This window comes from Myotis nattereri, assembly GCF_964212035.1.
Source record: "Myotis nattereri genome assembly, chromosome: 2".
NCBI lineage: Eukaryota > Metazoa > Chordata > Mammalia > Chiroptera > Vespertilionidae > Myotis > Myotis nattereri.
The window spans coordinates 216,067,694-216,086,483 of NC_138076.1; the positions used below are offsets into that span (position 1 = coordinate 216,067,694).

General features: G+C 58.5%; 2 protein-coding genes across 2 annotated transcripts; both read right to left on the bottom strand.

Annotated features, from left to right (window-relative positions):
* Positions 1-3,180: 3,180 nt before the first annotated feature.
* Positions 3,181-11,577, bottom strand: CPT1B (carnitine palmitoyltransferase 1B). Its single transcript, XM_081081011.1, has 19 exons — positions 11,561-11,577; positions 10,974-11,133; positions 10,458-10,597; positions 9,976-10,153; positions 9,657-9,758; positions 9,364-9,501; positions 9,191-9,268; positions 8,039-8,146; positions 7,882-7,966; positions 7,080-7,293; positions 6,537-6,722; positions 6,361-6,466; positions 6,156-6,272; positions 5,707-5,871; positions 5,496-5,630; positions 5,265-5,417; positions 4,649-4,762; positions 4,075-4,167; positions 3,181-3,960 (listed from the first exon to the last, which is right to left on the bottom strand). Exons 2-19 carry the CDS (start codon positions 11,112-11,114, stop codon positions 3,877-3,879), a joined length of 2,337 nt encoding a protein of 778 aa, XP_080937137.1. The 5' UTR covers positions 11,115-11,133; positions 11,561-11,577; the 3' UTR covers positions 3,181-3,876.
* A 599-nt stretch (positions 11,578-12,176) lies between these two features.
* Positions 12,177-15,422, bottom strand: CHKB (choline kinase beta). The gene is made up of 11 exons (XM_081081050.1): positions 14,984-15,422; positions 14,715-14,823; positions 14,417-14,530; positions 14,134-14,267; positions 13,767-13,862; positions 13,553-13,611; positions 13,386-13,467; positions 13,162-13,270; positions 12,922-13,025; positions 12,617-12,698; positions 12,177-12,462 (listed from the first exon to the last, which is right to left on the bottom strand). Exons 1-11 carry the CDS (start codon positions 15,205-15,207, stop codon positions 12,388-12,390), a joined length of 1,188 nt encoding a protein of 395 aa, XP_080937176.1. The 5' UTR covers positions 15,208-15,422; the 3' UTR covers positions 12,177-12,387.
* Positions 15,423-18,790: the final 3,368 nt, after the last annotated feature.

Below are 18,790 nucleotides of genomic sequence, written 5' to 3' on the forward strand. Positions count from 1 at the left end.
GGAAGTGGGGGAGAGAAGCCCATTTGGAAGATAGTTAGCCTCATAAACACCTTGTGTTTGAAATTCCTAAACTGGGACCCACTGAGTTCTCGCTCAGGAATTCCGATCCTTAGCAGACTGATTGCAGAGCAGAAAAAACAACTAGAGTTGAGCTGGATCGCCTGGGCACAGAATGAGTCCTTGCCTATCTATTGAGGAGTCTGCTGCCTGGGCCATACACCCTCCTCAAGCTGCCACCTTCCTGTCCCTTCCCACCTGTGAGCCACCCTGCATACTTCCTTCACTCCGCCATTTGCTTAGACTGCCCAGAAAAACATGAATCAGGAATAACGCAATGAAGGCGGCTTCAGGAGAAGTTTACCAGGCTGAGGAAGGGCACAGGATTCTGGGCAGCCAGTTCAGTGAAGGAAAGGCCAACTTTAGTGGAGAGTATGTTGGGCTCAGGGTTCGTGGGGAGTGACAGGGAGACTCAGAGACCAGTTGAGCTGGGATGTGAGGGGCCTGGAGTACCCTGCCCAGCAGAGGGAGGTGGACTGTCTCAAACACCCTGGAGAACCCAGGCCCAGAATGGGCTCTCAGGATGCCCAGAGATGCCAGTCTGACCTGCCCATGCCCTTGTGCTTCTGAAACTGGTAACTGTTCACCAAATGTTTCCTTTATATCCCGGGCACACAGCTAGACTGTATTTCCCAGCCTCCCTTGCAATGTTGTGAGTCTTGGTTAGAGGGATGTAGATGGAAGTGCTTTGTGTCACCCAGGCCAGGTCCATAAAAGCCTCCCATGAGTGATCCTCTGTCTTGCCTTATATACCTGCTAGAGGTTGAGCCCAAGGCAACTTGGGAGTGACCCGAGGAAGTCAGGGAGGGCTGTCAGCACATGCCTTTGAATAATGTCTGGAGCAGAGTCTGTCTCAGCCAACTGAGCAGGAATTAAACTTCTATTGAGATTTCAGGGTGTATCTGTTGTGACTAACCTTAACTAGGTCAGATCTGCGAAACCATGGGGCACAAGGAGCTTGTTTGGGTCTGATAGGTGCTCACCAGAGGTTTATGCCCTGGTTGTGCACAGTGGTTATTTAACCTAGAACAGGTCAGATAACTTTGGCTGAATTTTACCATTAATTAAAAGCCAGCTGATAAAAACTCTGCTCACTGCTGCTCTCCCAGGGCTGGGCAAGCTGATGTGCCCAGAAGCCCACCCAAATGGACATTTCCCCAGGGTAGGTTACACAGGCACCAGAAAGGCAGAGGTCTGGGAAGAAAGCTCTGCAATGGAAGGCAACATTTTGTGAGCACAGGTGTACTTTTATAAACCTCTCAGGGAGACTCCCAAGAGGTTAGGAGCCTCTGCCCTTGGGTCCTCCCATGCACTTTCAGGGTTTTAACTTCCTTCAAAGCTATTGCCAGGAGCCTAGATCTTAGCTTTTTAAAATATTTTATTTATTTTTAATCCTGACCTGAGGATATTTTTTCCATTGATTTTTAGAGAGAAAAATAAAAAGGAGGGAAGAGGAGGAGAGAGAGAAAGAGAGGGGGGGGGAAACATTGATGTGAAGGACCGGGGTTGGGATCAAACCTGCAACCGAGGTACATGCCCTTAACCAAGAATCGAGAGACCCTTTAGTCTTTGGGCCAACGCTCTAACCACTGGGAAAAACTGGCCAGGGTGATTTCCTTAGCTTTTACTTTATTTTTCAAGAATCCATGAATATTTCCTTTTTAAAAATATATTTTTTATTGATTTTTTACAGAGAGGAAGGGAGAGGGATAGAGAGAAACATCCATCAGCTGCCTCCTGCACACCCCCTTACTGGGGATGTGCCCGAAACCAAGGTACATGCCCTTGACCGGAATTGAACCTGGGACCCTTCAGTCCGAAGGCCAACACTCTATCCGCTGAGCCAATATTTCTTACGGACATGTCAAATTCAACATTAAAGAAAACTCATTTAATCATCCAATTACCCAAAAGAGAAAACATGAATTATCTTCAATGTCACCCTATCAGATTTATCAGTCTTACCTTTGATGGTCTTGGCTTCCTGATCCTCAGTTTGTTTGAGTTCTGTCATTTCACCCAACCCTGCCGCCACCATGAGCAGCACCCTCTGAGAGTCCTTGCTTCTTATCCTTACTGTACCCCACTTTGTTCTAATATCCCCATTAGCCAGAGAAATTCCCATTAAAATTTAGGACTGATTATGTCACCTCTGCTCTAACCGCAGCGGCTTCCCCCATCATTCAAGGAAGCTGGAATCCAGCCTACGAGCCCCTTGATTCCCCACTCCACCTGTCCCCTCCTGCTCTTCCCTCCCGAACTCCACCCCAGCCACAGCCTCCAGTATTGCCTCTCTATTGTAGCAGGCACCACCCACCTGGGAGCCCTGGCTCCTGCTGTCCCCACAGCTAGGAATCTCTGCCCTCAGTACCTACATGGCTCGTGCCCTCATCTCCTTGCCTTTGCCACTTGTCCCCCTCCCCCATTGCTCCCATCCCCTTACTTACTTTTCTCTTTAGCACTTATTACTCTCTGACTTGCTATGTAACTTATCCTTCTTGGTGACTGCCTGTCTCCTTACTAGACTAAGCCCCACAGGGAGGGGTACTTTCTGTATTTTGCTCACTGCTGTGGCTCAGTGCCTAGCACACTGTGGTACTCAGCAAGCACCTGCTACATGGATTATTCCAAAAGCCCCCTGGTCTCCCTGCCAGCCACTCCATCCCCTGACCCATGCCTGCCTCACCTGGCGGTGAATTCCACGGGGGTCGGTGGTGCCTTGTTCACCACTGAATCCCCAGCACAGAGCCAAGTTGGTGGGGGGTGTTCCATAGACACTGGGTTCATCAGAGAAGGCCCAGGACTATAGCTAATTCACTGTGGGTTTTTAGCACCTACAGAATGCTGATGTTTGGATTCACTCAAGCATGCAGCAACAGTAATGGAGTGCCTACTCATACTTGCTCTTTTTTATGTAATTTATGATTTTTTGAGAGAGAGAAACATCAATTTGTTTTTCCACTTATCTATCTACGCACTCATTGGTGGCTTCTTATATGTTCCCTAACCAGAGATCCAACCCGTAACCTTGCTGTCCTGGGACAACATCCTAACCAACGGAGCCACCCAGCCAGGGCTACTTGTACTTTCCATAAAAATTATTTTTTGTTTATTTTTAATGTTGCTTTAATAGAGAAGCTGACCTGAGGGAAGCTGCATATGTTGCTGCAGACTATCCTGTGTGCCTCATGGGCATGACCCCCTGACCCCTGACCTCAGGCCTGGCTGCAGCACGGCGGGGAGGCCGAGGCCCCACGAGGATGTGCTCGAAGTCAGAGGGTGCAGAGGGTTGTGGAGGCACGCCTGTGCAGAGGAAGCAGGCGGCCCCACTCCCCAGCAGACAAACAGAAGTGAACTCAGGGAACAGGTGAAAGTTCTGAAGCCATAATTTATTCCAAGTGCACATAGAGGGTGTGGACAGTGACCTCAGCAGAGACACACATTTCCAAGCAGGTCAAAGCCGTTCAGTCTCCCAGCCTCAGCTCCTCCCTTGCCACCTCTCTGGCCTGAGCTGGGGCAGGGGAGAGCCTCCTAGTTCCCACACAAAACACAGGAACCCAAGGGCTCAGGGAGGATCCCACAGTCTTATCTTTATTAGTATCTAGCAAGAAAAAATCGAAAGTCCCTCCCTGCTCCAACCAACCCCACCTCCACCTGGTGGGTCCTCAGGGAGCAGTGTCTGCCTGGGGAACGCCCGCCGCCAGAGCTGTCCTTGGAGCCTGGGCACCTGTGCATGGCCACCCCTGGGGCCTGCCAGCTGACCACAGGCCCACTCCTCCACACGTGGGGACGGAAGGGCAGCTGGCACTTCCCCAGCCCTCAGCTGTCAGCCTTGGACACTTTGAAAAGATCAGCGATGTCCAGCAGAGCTTGGCGGATGTGGTTCCCAAAGCGCTGGGCGTTCTGTGGGAGCCAAGACTCAGACCCTCTGTCCCCACCAAAGAGGACTCTCCCTAGCCAGGCAGGGCCCAGGGTGGTGCCCCCCCGCTCAGGGCTGAGTGGGAGCAGGAGACTCACCGTCTCTGAGCTGGAGAACTTGCTGGAGATGTGGAAGAAGATGGTGTTCTCACCCGCGATCATGTAGGAAACCCCATAGCCGTCATCCGCCACCTGAGGCAGCACCGGGATGAAGAAGAGGTAAGCTAGACTGAGCACTCGAGGCCGAGCTGAGGCTGCCTGGGGATCCCCACAAGATTCCCAGGAGGGGCCCCACACCAGATGCTGCATTTTCACTTTTCCTGAGCTCAGGACCACACTTAGGAAAGTGTGAAAACCAAGAGCTTCCTCCCCTCCCCCACCCCCCCATCCAGGATCTCAGCTTCCCTCAGGAGGCTCCAGGTCACTGCCTCACTCTGGGGGTGTCTCTAGAACCCTGACTGACTAGCCCAGTGAGCGTCTCAGCGGGAGAGCTGTACGCAGAAGGGAAGCCGGCCTGGCGCGGTCCTGCTCCAGTGGGGTCCCCGGCACCTGTTTCCACGCAGGGCAGGGCCACGGCTGCGTTCCTGATCTGGTCTGACCTTGAGGCCCTGGAATCCCCACTGAAACCCCCGGGCCCCGTCCTATCCACTCATCCCCCTTCAAGGTCACTTACCGGGCCAAAGCCGCCACCAGCGCCCAGATGATTGGGGTACTTTTTTGGGTCAAACATGCCGATCTGGAATTGAGCAGTCTGGCTGGTGGAGAGGCGCCAGGGTTCAGAAAGCACCTGCAACGGGAGGCTGCGGCCTTCAGAGACCTGTGCTCAGTGCACACCTGCTGACAGGTGTTGTCTGAGCACCTGCATGAGCCAGGCACTGTCCTGGCTGAGAAAGCGAGAGGAACACGGTACAGGGCCTCCCTGACCGCTGCCCCACCCCCATCAGTTCTCACCATCACATCTGCACAAAACAGCTGCCCCACCCGCCCCTCTGCCTCCCCTCCTCCACCTGTTCCTCCATCGGTTCTGCCCTCCCCTCCTACTGTCTGGACGCTGGAGGTCCCTTCCACAGGAACGTGCTGCCAGCTTGATTCCCCTTAGCTTCTTCACTTTCCTCAGGGCACCCATCACCCCTGACATGCTACACGTTCGTCTGTCCATCCCCCTCACAACAACACCAACTCCATGCTCAGTGCCAGGACCACAGGCCTGGGAGGTGTGGAGCGGGAAGCCTGGCCCAACCCTCCAGGAGGTCTTGGGGACAGGGGACACACCCATCAACGGAACTGACCTCAGCCAGGAAAGGGGAGCTGACCCCCAGGTACTTGGAGACCACGTACAGGCAGAAGAGGTGCCTGTCGATGCCAGCCCCCGTCATGGCCAGGCGGTACAAGTTCTGGTGCTTCTCTGAGGCTTTCCGGAAGAGATTCTGGAGGTCTGCTTTCTGGGGGGCAGAAGGGAAGCAGTGAGCAGCCCTGATCCTCTAGGTAGCATGAGGCAGAGGCGGGGGGTGTCACCTCACCGTGTGGGACCCCTGCACCATGGCCTTGACGAAGGCTGTGGACTCGCTGGTGCAGGAACGAACAGTCTCGGTCCGTCCTTCCCGGAACAGTCTGGTCATCGAAGCTTCGTAGGTCAGGCAGAACTTGCCCTTGTCCTGGGAAACACGGAGGGGTGAGCCTAGCAGGTTGCGCCCGGCGCTGCCTGCACGGTGCCAGCCCGAGGGCCCCTACCCGGAAGTGAGCCAGCTGCAGGGCGATCTGCACGAAGGCATCGGGACTGGTCCGGCACTTCTTGATGAGGCCTTTGCCGAAGGGGAAGAACTGGAAGCAGTACAGCTCCACGTCGTCGGCCAGCGCCTTGGCCACCTGGTAGGAGCTCTCAATGGCCGCCTGGCACTGCGGAGACACAGGAGGGTCAGGAGGCTGTGCTGGGCAGTCTCAGGGCTCTCAACACCTTCGGGGGGAGAGAGGTACTGACACGTGCCCCGTGAACACCAGGCTCATCCCTCACAGCTTCTCTAACCACCACTGGCCCCGGATGTCCGTTCACCCTGTGGCCAATCTGGACTGGAGAGCTCTGCCACACCCACTGGGGCTGGGCTGGAGGGGAGGGGGCCGCAGAGCATCCAGGTACTTGTCACTCTCCCATGCCTGTCCCCATGCCCTCTGGGCCTACGCACCCGCTCGGGAATGTCCCACTGCAGCCGCTGCGGCGGCGTCAGTGTGAGGTTGGGTGTGCCCACGCAGTGCCCAGTCTCCGTGTAGCCCAGGTGGAAGATGTCAGTGCCCAGAGCAAACTGCAGGGAGAAGGTCGGGCTCAGAGCTGTCCTCGTCCCCCGCTGCCCCCCACAGCCTGCCCCACAGGACTCCTCTCTGGCCTGTTACCTCCCAGAGGTGCCCCATGACAGGGGCGTCTGCCCACGAGTGTTCCGTGTTGAGGCCCAACTGGGCATTCTTGAAGGCCACAAGGGTGAAGGACTTGTCGAACCACCTGCGGGAACAGCAGATGCGGTGACGACAGAGGCTGGGGGAGGCTTGCTTGCAGCGGGGCGGGGCTGTACCTGTTGTAGCAGTTGCCGTGCAGCAGGGCCTTGCCGTAGAGGCTGAGGCTGGCCTCGTTGTCGGGGTCATAGCTGTGAGACTCCTCGTCCAAGACCACAAAGAAGGCGGCGCGCTCAATGGCATCCAGAGCAGCCCTGTTCTTGCCGGAGCTGAAGAAGGTCTGGCGCGCCTGTGCCCACTCCGCCCTGGGGTGAGAGCAGGTGAGTGCAGGGCCAGTCGGGCCAGGGACGAGGGCACCACCCAGGACCTGGCTGGGCCTGGAGCTGAGCATGGTGGGCTGCCAGGCTGTCCCAGAAGGTGTCCCTGCCCCCCAGTTAGAGGTTATGGCAGCCACCCCGCTGCCATTGCCACCAATGCCCTGACCACTGCGGGCGCAGTTTGCACAGGGGATGCTGTGCCTGGCGCGCCTCTTCCTCGGTCATGCCTCTGGCTCCAAGTCCTGGGGTGGGGCCACTCAGGCCGCAGACAGGGTACCGCCCGCCCCGGACCTGGCTGTGGCTGGGCCAAGCCCCTCTCCCCAGGAAGACATGCCACTGGGATACCTTCCACCGGCAGTGAGGGCCGCCAGCCGCTCCTCCCCGGGCTGGGGCGGGGAGGGGTCATCCAGGATCCTCTGGAACTGCAGCTCCAGGTCCCGGGGCTTGAGCAGGTTGGAGCCCTTGAGCAGGTTGGAGCCCTCGTAGAGCCACACCTTGAAAAAGCGGCCCTTGTGGTAGACGGCCACGTGCCTGCTTTCGTTGAAGTGCTGCAGCACGTCTGTGACAGAGCCAGGGCGTGGGCAGGTAGCACCTCCCTGCCGGCAGCCCTGGGTGGGGCCCACCCGCCATGAGCCTTCCGTGGCCCATGTGGCTCCTGCTGAGCCAGGCCTCCGTCTGGGCCTCCCTCCCTCCCTCCCTCCACCAGGGCCTGTGCTGGCTGCTCCCATGCCTCTCGTTTATGCCAACAACAGTCCTCAGGGGCATTTCACAGAAGAGGAAACCAAGCTCGAGGAAACAGCACAGACTCCCAGTGTCAGAAGCACAGGCTCTGCTCCTGCCCCTGCCAAACCCGCGAGCTGCCCTCCCTGTCAGTCAAGGGTAGCAGCACCCCTGCGGGTGCTCCTCACTCAGGAGGCCTGCCCTGCACGGGGGCCCCGCAGAGGGGACTCAGGGTCCCAGCACTAGCGTCATGCCTGTAAGCAGCAGGCGGCTCGTTTTGGTAAAAAAACTGGCCATCTTGACAGTTACACCCCGAGACAGCGGGGGTGCTGGTGACAAGCAGGTGGCAGGACCTAGCCGTGGCGGCCCATAGCCGGGAGGGAAGGGGCTCTCCCTGACGGCCTCACCACAGACGCGGTGGCCATACCTGTCTCCTTGCCCGGGATCCGCGTGGTGTTGAACATCCTCTCCATCTGGTTGGAGCACATGGGCACGATGCCCAGTGCCATCACCTAGGAGGGAGGCACAGCATGGCTAAGACAAGGCCTCCTCTCCCTCCAGCCCTCGACCCCAACACAACTCACAGGCTTGATGTCCTCGCGGTCCAGCTTGCGGCGGTATGTGATCATGGCGTGAACGATGTTTCCCAGGCGGGCAGCCTGCACGTCCGTGTTCTTGATGAGCACAAAGTCCTGCGAGAGAGAGCCGAGGCTGCAGGGCAGGGGCAGCATGACAGGTGTGCGGTGCCACCTGGTTTCCCTGCTCGTGGCCTGAGGGATCTTGTCCCTTTTCCCCAGTCCATCCTGTGCTCACTGTCAGGTGAACCTGCCAAAGATGAGATGCCCCCCTGACCCTGTCACTCCTCGGCCCCAGCTCTGACCTGAGCTGTTTTTCCATAACCTATTTGCTTGTGTTTTTTTTAGTTTGCCTTGAGAAAGGGATTCCCACCACTAAAAACAAAACAAAAAACAAAACAAAAAATAAACAGCTTAAAACCTCAGGTACAGATGAGTTGTGTGTGAGTTTCTGGGAGGACAGGTGTGGGGAGGAAGGGAAGGACAGCATGCGACTCAGAATGAGCTGTGGCCTAGCCTGTGTGGCTCAGCGGTTGAGCATCATCCCATGCACCAAGAGGTCACAGGTTCGATTCCTGGTCAGGGCATGGGTTGCGGGCTCCATCCCCAGGAGGGGGTGTGCAGGAGGCAGCCTATTGATGTTGATGTTTCTCTCTCATCTAAGTTCCTATCTCTCTCCTTCTCCCTTCCTCTCTAAAACCAATAAAAACATGTTTTTAGAAAGTGAGCTCTGGACAGTGGGAGAGCACCGAGGGCACATGGCTGTGTGCACAGGCCGGTGCTGGGGCGGGACAAGGGCCAGTCATGCAACATAGGGGCCAATGTGGCCTCCCAAGTGCTGAGAGCGTCAGCTCTGGATCCACAGATGTCACGCAAGCCTGTCCAGGGGACTCCCTGGCAATGGCACCACGGCCAGGAGGCCACTGAGGGAACCCAGGAAGGAAGTGACGGCGCCTGGGCTGGACAGCGAAGTGAGCCCGAGGGACCCTGCGAGGGGCTACTGGATTCTCCGGACCCTCAGTATCCCATCGCCCCTCAGTTGCTTCCTGACTATTCTCCGAGGGACTCCCCCATCTTCCCTTTCCTTCAGGCCTCACCCCAGAATCCCCCCTTGTCTGCGGAAAGGGCCACCAGGGCTCAGGACACGTGGCTACCTCTTACCATCGCATAATAGTTGCTGTTCACCATGAGGGGGTTCCTGCCTCGAAGGTAGATGTATTCTTCCCACCAGTCACTCACCTGCGGGTGGGTGCGAGGTTAGGGCTGGGGTAGAGGGCAGGTTGCAGGCAGCCAGGATATGAAGGGGGTGAGGGTAAGCCCAGAAGGGGACTCACATAGTTAGTTGCCCACCACGACTTGAGTACCAGGTACTTCTGCAGCCTGGGGGCAGTCTTGTCCTGGAATTCCTTGGCTAGTATCTCCATGCGCTGATACTTCTTGTCATCCAACAAGGGCCGCACAGACTCCAAGTACTATCGAGCCAGGTTACTGTCAGTGTGGGGGCCAGACAGCAGTGGCTGCTTCTGTCCAACCCTGTTCTGACCCAGCCCCAAATCCACTCTTTGAAGGGGACAAGTCCCGAGTCCAGCCTACCCTGCCCACCATGATGCCTGACACCGGCCCTTACCCGCTGAATGGTGGCTTGCACGCTGGGCACGGGAAGCTTGGGCAGGGACGTCTGAAAGCTGTACAGCATGGGCCGCCCACTGGACAGAAGGCGGACACAGGCCTGGGGTGCAGAGCAGAGTGTGTCGGGCTGGGAGCCAGGGGACAGAATGGAAACAAACTAGCCAACACCCGAGGAGCTGAGTCCCAAGCTCTCAGAACTAGGACAAACCCACGTGCAGGCACCGGTGCCCCCTGCCTGTCCCCTCCAGCTCAGGGCCCCAAAGGGGGCGCCCAGGTCTCAGACCAGATGCCTGAAGCCCTCCACCACGTCTGCTCACCGCCCAGACTTTGGTGCTGCGGCTGGTCTGGCCATGCATCTCAAACATCCACCCGTGGTAGGAGAGCAGCAGCTTCAGGGTTTGGCGGAAGAAGAAGATGCCCACGATCCAGACCCCCGTGGAGAAGATGGCCATGCTGACCACTGCCCGTGTCTGTGGGGTCTGGTAGGGGACATACCTGTAGGAGGAGGGGAGAGGGGAAAGGGCTGCAGGGGGTGCACGGAGGCCAGCCTCAGGGGAATTCTAACCCTGCACCCTCCACCGCTGTGAACCATTTCGGGGGAGGCACCTTCCTGGGCACACTCACAACTAAGTGCAACACACACGCACACACACACACACACACGGACTAGGGACTGAGATGATGGTGGCCCAGGGGAGGGCTGCTCCTACGCCTCTAGTTGCTATTGCCCTGTGCCTGCCCAGCTGAGGAACCCTGGCTTTGAGGCTCACCCAGCCTCTTTTGTGGCCCTGCTCCTCACCTCTCAGGGAGGTGTTTCTGGATGTAATAGACCAGCCCATTGGAGATGTCCACATTGCAGTAGGAAGAACCCACTGTTGCCATGACGACAGCCAGCCAGCTGGTAGGGCTGCCGGGATACACACCCCGAAGGATGCCATTCTGTGGAGCAGAAACAGGCATGCTTACCGGCAAGCAAGCACCTGTGAGGTCCTGGTCTTCGCCTGGGTTTTCTCCTTTGGTCACCTGCTGTGTTCCTACTACTTCACGCCTGGTTCTCCCCTCCTCCACACCCCCATACCTGCAGCACCCAGTTACTCAGCGCCTGATGCCACTTCTTGCACACCTGTCTCCCCTCCACACCTGAGCACACCTCTGGTTTCTGCACTGCTGGAGCCTGTTCCTCAGCAGAACTGCCAGCCAAGCTTGGGGTGGAGGACCTTGACTACAGAGCAGCAGCTGACACCCGGCCCCGCCTCCACAAGGCTCTGTTCTGCACCTGCTGGCAGGAAGAGGCCAGGAGACCACCTGGGCGCACCTTGATGCGAATCAGGCGTTTCTTCCAGGCGTTGATCTCAGTCAGGTAGAGGTGTTTCAGGGCCTCCCGGCTGAGCCGGAAGTCGAACCCATCTGGGGTCACAGTGAACTGGAAGGCCACAGCCTGGTGCGCTTCCGCCATCCTGGGGGTTGGCTGGCACCTGGGAGGGAGCAGAAAGGTGTTCGGGTGGGCTCAGGTCTGCCCCGCCCCCAGCCTGCCCCTGCCCCCACCGAGCTAGTGGCCGCCCAGCCAGCGGCGCAGGCCCGCCCGACCCCGGCCTCCCAGCCCTGCCAACGGCCGGCCGGCTGGACGGTGGCAAACCCTCGCGCCCGCGTCCAGGGCAGGGCCCGCTGCACCGGCGCAGGAGTCAGGAAGGGGGTCAAGGCCTTGAAAACGTCAGGCTCCCGTAGGGCAGTGAAGGGCGGCCTCGGGTGGAGGCGAGGTGCCCGGGGAAGCGTTGTCTTCCGGAGCGCGGCGGGGTCCGGGGCCCCCAGCCCCGACCGCAGGGGGCCCGTCGCGTCCTCGCCACCGCACTGCGCTCTGGGCCGCCTGGGGGGGGGCCCTGTGTTGCCCCCCACTCCACTCACAGCTCGGGCTCACTGCTGCCTGCGTGTGGGGCCGGTCGCTCTGGCCCGTGTCCCCGCGTCCTTCAGGCCGGCCACCCCGCCCCGCCCTCCCCGGAACCTGACACCCTCTCCCAAATTTGGGTTGAGAAAACAGATGCGGGGCGGCAACCAGAACCCTCCCCTCCATGGCGGAAGTCGGGAGTGGGAGGGCAGCTTCCCGCAAGGTGAAGATTGCTCAGAGGTCTGGGGACCCGGCGGGTGGTGGGTGGGGCGGGGCTCTGGGTCTCACGTGAGCGGGTGGCATTGGAGCTAAAAATAGTCGAATGTAGGGGAAAGGTCACCCGTGTCAGCCCTGCGGCCTGTGTCCTGATCTCCAGGGCGCAGGGCTGAGCAGCCCCACCCAGGGCGCTCTTTGCACCATTACTCCGAGGATTTATCACTTCGAAGCTGGACCCGGGGCGAGGGAAAAGGGAGGGGCCTCCAATCGGCAGGATGGACCCGGAACCACTTTCAAGCCTAGAGCACTGAACAGCCATGCTTTTCGGGAGGGACAGAGGCTCAGGGCAGTGGTCACTTGGTCAGTCTGTGTGCATCCCTGTTGGTACTTTTTGCTGGACTGAGCAGGGCTAGAGTAGGGTGTGAAGGAAGAAGCTCGTTTATTGTTTCAAGGTACACAGTCCAGGGGTTCCCGCTCCTGGGGACCTGCTCAAACTGGGGGAAGAGATCACCCTCCTTGCCCATCTCACTGGAGGCTCGGGGGTCCCCAGGGCCTCCTGCTCTTTGCCCCTCCCCCCCAAGGTCCTGCAGGGGAGGCTCTGGGAACATCCAAGCAGCTGTGGGGTGGAGAGTCAGGATGGGGGTTGGAGGCTGGTCAGCTGCCCCTTCTGCTGGAAGTACAACTGGAACCGAGACTGGGCGTACTCCTGGGGAGGAGACCACCCCACACACCGGTGAGCAGGCCTGGGAGGAGTTCCCACAGCCCCCATCTGCCCACAGCCTCCCAGGGCTGTCCTGAGGCAGGACCAGAGCCTCTGGAACTCCTCCGCCCCCACCTAACTGGCCAGCTGGGTTACTCACCAAGTAACCGAACTCTATGGTGGACATGGATGCCTGGAGGATGGACCAGAGACCCCAAAAGAAGTGGGACGCCAGAGCATACCTGAGGGAGGTGGGGAAAGCAGGGGGATTGGGAGCACTTTTGACATCGCCTGAATCCCAGAGCCCCAACTTCTCCCCCACTGCCCTAACCCCTACCGTCCCAACTCCTCCCATCAGCCTTGCTCCCCAAACCCCACTTTGCACTGGCACCGGCACCATCTACCGCTTCCGAGGCCCCCTTTCCTCGGCACCCTGCTCTACCCCGCCCAGCCACCTTTCCTCACCGATTAACCTCTACCAGCAAATCTTCTTCCAGTTTCCTCTGCTCCTCTGGGGAGACGATCTCGCCTTTCTTTGCCTCTGCCAGATAATGGCGAATAAAGTGGAGCTAAGATCAACAGACCAGAGTCAGGAAGTGGGGAGCACGGAGCACTTCCTAGTTAACCCCCTTTCTCACCACTCCATCTAGGCTTCACCTTCCTGTTCACAGGCCAAGTTCTACTCCCCAGCCTCCAGCCGCATACCTGCTGTCCCTGCGTGGGGTAGTCTGCAGGCTGTGCTTTGTAGAAAGGCCACTCCTCGTGCGTATAATCATAAACCCACTCACAAAAATGGTTCCCAATGTCAAAGCCCCTGGGGGAATAAGGTGGACACTCAGTCCCCAAATCTGCTGGGCGGCAGAGATGGAGGCCTGGTCTGAGATCCAGGGCTCTGTGAGGACAGACCCACGGGAGGCCATGGGTCTCACCTGTAGTTGTAGCTGCTGTACTCAAAGTCGATCAACATGATGCTGTCGGCATTTTCTGGCTCTGAGAGCAACAAGATATTCCCTGGGGGATGTAGTGGGGTATTGGTCACTCCAGGGCCCTCGGGCCCCTGCACCTTAGGTTGGAAGACTCAGATGACGTTTCCTACCTTCCTGGATATCGTTGTGGCAGAACACTACCGGTGATGGGGTAGAGTCGAGCAACTCCCTGCAGGGCACAGGGGCATGCGTCTGGGTAGGAGTGACTAGAGGAGGGTCAGAGACCCCTGTGCGGCCCCTCAGGCAAAGCCGGTTCCCGGAGCACCGCCTGCGCTCTCTGCCCCCCCCCCCCCCCCCCCCCCGTCCTGTCCTGCCGGCCTTCACCTGAGCTTGCCCATCTCATCCTTCAGGCGATACATCTCCAGCAGGTTCATCTGGGGGAGGCCAGTGGGGGGCAGGTCCAGGATCTGCTTTAAGTACCTGAAGTCCAAAGAACAGGATACACTCACTCCACTGTCCCTCTCCACCGGCTCTCTTGTCTGCCCTGGGCCAGGCTGTCCCAGCCATTTCCCTGTCACTGCATGGCTTCTCTGGCAAATGTTTGGAAGCCCGTTCTGTGAGAGGCCATGCGAGGCCCTGGGACACCAGATCCACTGAGGGGCCAGCTGGACAGAGTCATGGACACGTTGTCAGAGCCCAGCCTGAGGGTCCAGCCAGGTGTGCAGGAGCCCTGCGGAGGCCTCTGACTCACCGCTCCATGGTCCCAAACAGCCAGTGGGGCTCCTTCGTGAAGGGCATCTCCATGCCATGGAACCGGGCCATCTTCGTGGCGATGGCTGCTGACAGCATGGGCTCTCGAAGGTCTCGCGTTTTCAGTGGCAGGCTCTGCACCCAGGAACCTCTCAGGGTGGTGAGGGGGCTGGGGCAGGAGGGGGGAGGGATGGGGCAGCGGGGGAGGTCAGGGTCTCGCGGCCAGGGACCTGAGGGCAGACACCGGGAAGGGACTGGGGGCTGGGGAAGGAGGTGCCTCGTACTGGGATGTACTGCTCCAGCCGGCCCTCTGGAAAGACTCCGTAGAGCTGGGGCCCCAGGGACCGCTCCGCAAGGATGGCGAACATCACACTTTCAAGGACCAAGGAGTCCACGCCCTGGAGCAAGATGGACAGCGAGGGGCGGGAGTCGCACGGCCAGCGGCTGGGCAGCGCGGAGGGTCTGCGTCCCGCTCCCAGCACGGCGCAAGCTTCAGCCCACAACCCGCCAGTCCCAGCCCTGAGCCTCGGCGGGACGGTGCCGCCTGCCAGGCCCCGGGGGCAGCCCTCGCTCCGGCCTCACCTGCAGGATGGCCCCGTACAGCCGCAGCAGCACCTCCCGCGGCTCCTCGCCGACGCTGGGCAGGTGGTCCGGCAGCGAGCAGCGGAAGAGCAGGTTGCTGAGGCCCCCGCTGCGGACCACACCGGAGTCTCAGCCGCCGCCGGCTCCCCGCCCGGCCCGTCCTCCCCTGCCCCGCACGCAGCGGCTGCGGAACCGCGGGGCATCCTCGGAGCCCGAGCCTGCCCCCGCCCCGGCCCGCCACTGGCAGGGGCTGACCCCTGACCTCCCACCTCACGGGGTCAACCCGCAGCTCCTCCGGCCGCACCCGGCGCCACGCCCCGCCCAGGTACTCCCGGCACCACTGGTGGGCTCGGCGCTCGGTGTCTCGCGACTGCGCTGAGACCCGCCGCTGGTTCGGGGCCGCTTTCGGGGACTTAGGCTGCCGCACGCTGTCCTTGGCCAGGCGGCCGCCGACAGTCCCGTCTCCAGCCACCGCAGTGCCCTCAGCCGCCATGCCGAGGGCTCGGCCCGGCCCAACGCCCGGCGCGCTCAGCCTCTTCGGCGGGCCCGGCTGCGCCCGGCTCCGCTTCCGGCCCGCGGGCGCCCTCCGGTCGCGCTCGGGCCCCTCCGGCTTTGTTCGGCTCCTCGCGGCGCCACTCGGCTCTCTCCGTGGCCCGGTCCCGAGCCCTTTCCGAGGCCAAATTCTGCGCGTCTTCGCGTGCCCCGCCCCTGCTCGCTCCCGCTCCGGGCGGGGCCGCTGGGAAAAAAGGAAGCGGCGTCGCCAATCAGAGGCGTCCTGAGCGGAGTCACGCCGGCCAATTGTCGTGAGCGGAGGGTCACGCTGACCAATCACGTGGGTGGGTGGTGCGTCCTAGGAGTGCGTGGGCGGGTGTGTTTAAGGGAAGACGGGCTTCGCCGGGAACCGGAGTGGACCGGCCGCCCTGCGTCTCCCTGAGGCTGCGGCGAGGAAGGGAGCCCCCGTATGAGCGTGGCCGGTCCCGAGCGTGGTCACCCAGGGGAGGCTGAGCGGGCGTGGCCCGTGGAGGTGCCGAATAAACACTGGATGTGAGGAAACACTGTGACCCTTGGGACAATTCTAATGACGCCACGAACCTTGGATTCCTAACCGCCGCTGAGACCCCTTGTCGGGTGAAGCTCTTGTCCTGCTTGAAACCAGTGCCCCCTGCCCCACCCGCTGCCCCTCTGTCTCCAGGCCTAGAACCAGTTACAAGGTCTAATCCAGGAGGGAAAGGCTCGGCCGCCGCGGAGCAGACACTGGAGCTGCGCCAGGTCCCCTGGGCCTCCGGGGCCTCCGCTGCTGCCCGGCAACCACAGGCCTTGGCCCCGGGGATCGGTGACGGACAGGCCTGTTGGACGTGGCGTGTGTGTGTGTGTGTGTGTGTGTGTGTGTGTGTGTGTGTGTGTGTGGTTTTTGTGGGGGATGGGCAGCTGGCGAGTGGTTTGATTTGAATAATCAGAGAGAAATCAAGAATCGGTGACCAGAAGATGAACGTCGGTTGCCGCAGCGGGAAAGCACAACCCCTCGCCCTGTTTAAGTCTGAGCCAGACCGGAAACCTGCAGCTCACCGGCTGAAAGGGAGGCCTGGTCCCTTCCAGGAAGGATCTTACCATGTTACCATAAGTATATACAAAAACGTTCCCCTAAGGGACCAAGAGCCTCTTAAAGCAACTGATTTACTTTGGAAAAGGGCCCCTCCAGACCTTTCAGGGCTGTTAGATTCAGGGTCTGCGCTGATACTGTGCAGGACCCCTGAAGCATGGTGAGCCACTGGATAGAAGAGGGGTTCTGGGAGTCAGGTGATGAACCTAAGCCCTAGGGTTCTGTTTCTGGCCCCAGTGCACACTTGGGGTGGTTGTACCTCGCTGTGGGCAGAGCCTGTACATGGATTCCTGGCCTGTAGGATGAGAATTATGGTAACAAGATCGAGGGGAACACCTGGAACTCCCCAGCGCACTCACCCAATCCAGGATAGTAAATCAGAAACAGCTGCCATGTGGGATTGCGGAGGTTGCGTCACTCTCAAAGACAAAGTGGTAGCCCCTAGTTCATCCCGTTCAGTTCACCTGGATGGCCCTTGCAAAAGCCAGATGGATTCAAGTAAATGATGGTGGCCCGTCACACAGCAGCTGTGTCAGATGAAGGGTCTTTAATGGGACCGATGAGCATACCTCTGGCTTTGATCAGACACTGATTGGGGTGGTGAATGGTCTTTTCAGTCTCTAGTTGTGAAGAGTGAATTTCCAAAAGCAGTTCACATTTATATGAGAAGGAGAGCCGAACAGATGCATTGTCTTGCTTCACGGCTGTTGTAACTCTCTGTCACAGCATAATCCACTGAGACCTTGATCACCCAGGCATCCCACATAACATCGATGACACGCTAATTGGACATGGTGCAGAAAGAAGTGACCAGTGCTCTATCCTTGGTAAGACAATGCATGCCAGAGAATGAGAACTAAGTCCTCAGAAGTTCTGGAGCCCGTCAGCAGGGGTTCTAAGGGGTGCAGTGTTGTAGGGCAAACCAGGGCATCGCCTCCAAGATCAGGATATCGCTGTGTCTTGCATGAAGAAGGCGTGGCACTTGATGCAGCTCTGGATTTTGGAGTCAGCACGTACCACACTTGGGAATACTGTTGTGACCCATTTATTTTTTTATTTTTTAAAAAATATATTTTATTGATTTTTTACAGAGAGGAAGGGAGAAGGATAGAGAGAAACATAGATGAGAGAGGAACATCAATCAGCTGCCTCCTGCACACCCCCTACTGGGGATGTGCCTGCAACCAAGGTACATGCCCTTGACTGGAATCGAACCCGGGACCCTAGAGTCTGCAGGCTGATGCTCTATTCACTGAGCCAAACCGGTTAGGGCTGTTGTGACCCATTTATTGGGTGACTAGGAAGGGGCCCAGAGCAAAGGGTGGCTTTGTTGAAGGTCCGGATTACAGGGTGGGTTCCCCTGCCACTTAGAACCAATGGATGACAGTTGAGCTTATTTGCAGTCGATAGGGACCCTGTACGACAGCTTTGGCAGGATCCAACAGGTTTGCAGTGCACACTCCTAGGGGTCTGAAGCAAGACCACACCTGGTGCAGTGGAGAACTACTCACTGATTGAAACCAACTTGTGCAACACTACTGGGCTCAAGCATGGACTGAGTGCCTGATGATGGGACATCAGATGACCACGTGATTGAATCTTGCCTGTCCTGAGCTAGATACTGACTGATCACCACACCTATAGGTTAGGCAGGCTCAGTAGCAACTCCTTGCACAATGCAAAACGATTGAACCCAGGCTTGTCCAGAGGGCAGCAGTCTTTTACAGGAAGGAAAATTCATGTCTGATTCACAAATGGGTTAGCTTGCTGTGTAGATATGAACTGAAAAACCACTGCTGCCCTGAAGTCCCATTCAGGGTGGGGGTGGCTCTAAGAGACAGTAATGAGGGCAAGTCCTCCCGGGCAGAGCTTCAAGCAGACACTGGAGTGGACAGAGGAGTGGTGGGTTTCTGGGTCCTGACAGATGTCTTGCTGGTTGGTCAGGGAACTAGAAAGAGCAAGAGGGATTATTGGAGACAAGGAGGGCTGGAGAAGAAGATGGACCTATGGGAGCGGTCACAAGTGGATGCATCTTTGTGCCTCATGTTATACCCCCTGCAGAGGGGTCACTCAACCACAAAGTGGATGGGCAGATGTCCAAGCTTCTGCCCTTGGCTACCCCATGCTTGTGCAGTGGGCCTGTGAATGGAGTTGCCAAGGTGGCAGAGGTGCTGGGTATGTTCGCCAAAATGGGCTTTCTCTTATCAAGGTCCGTCTAATTATTCTTGCTGCTGGGTTTCTGACCTGTTAGCAGCCATGCTCAGTGCTGGGCTCCTGGTATGGTACCATCCTTAGTTGACTTGCTGACCCGTGATTTCACCCAGGAGTCAACACCTCTAGGTGTGGGTTATTCTTTCCTCTCACAGTGTCTCAGCGTGGCATCACATTGCAGGAGCTTAGAGAGTACACAATTTACCAGCATGGAATCGTATATAACATCACCTTGGGCCCAGAAACTCATGGTACAGTGAAAGGT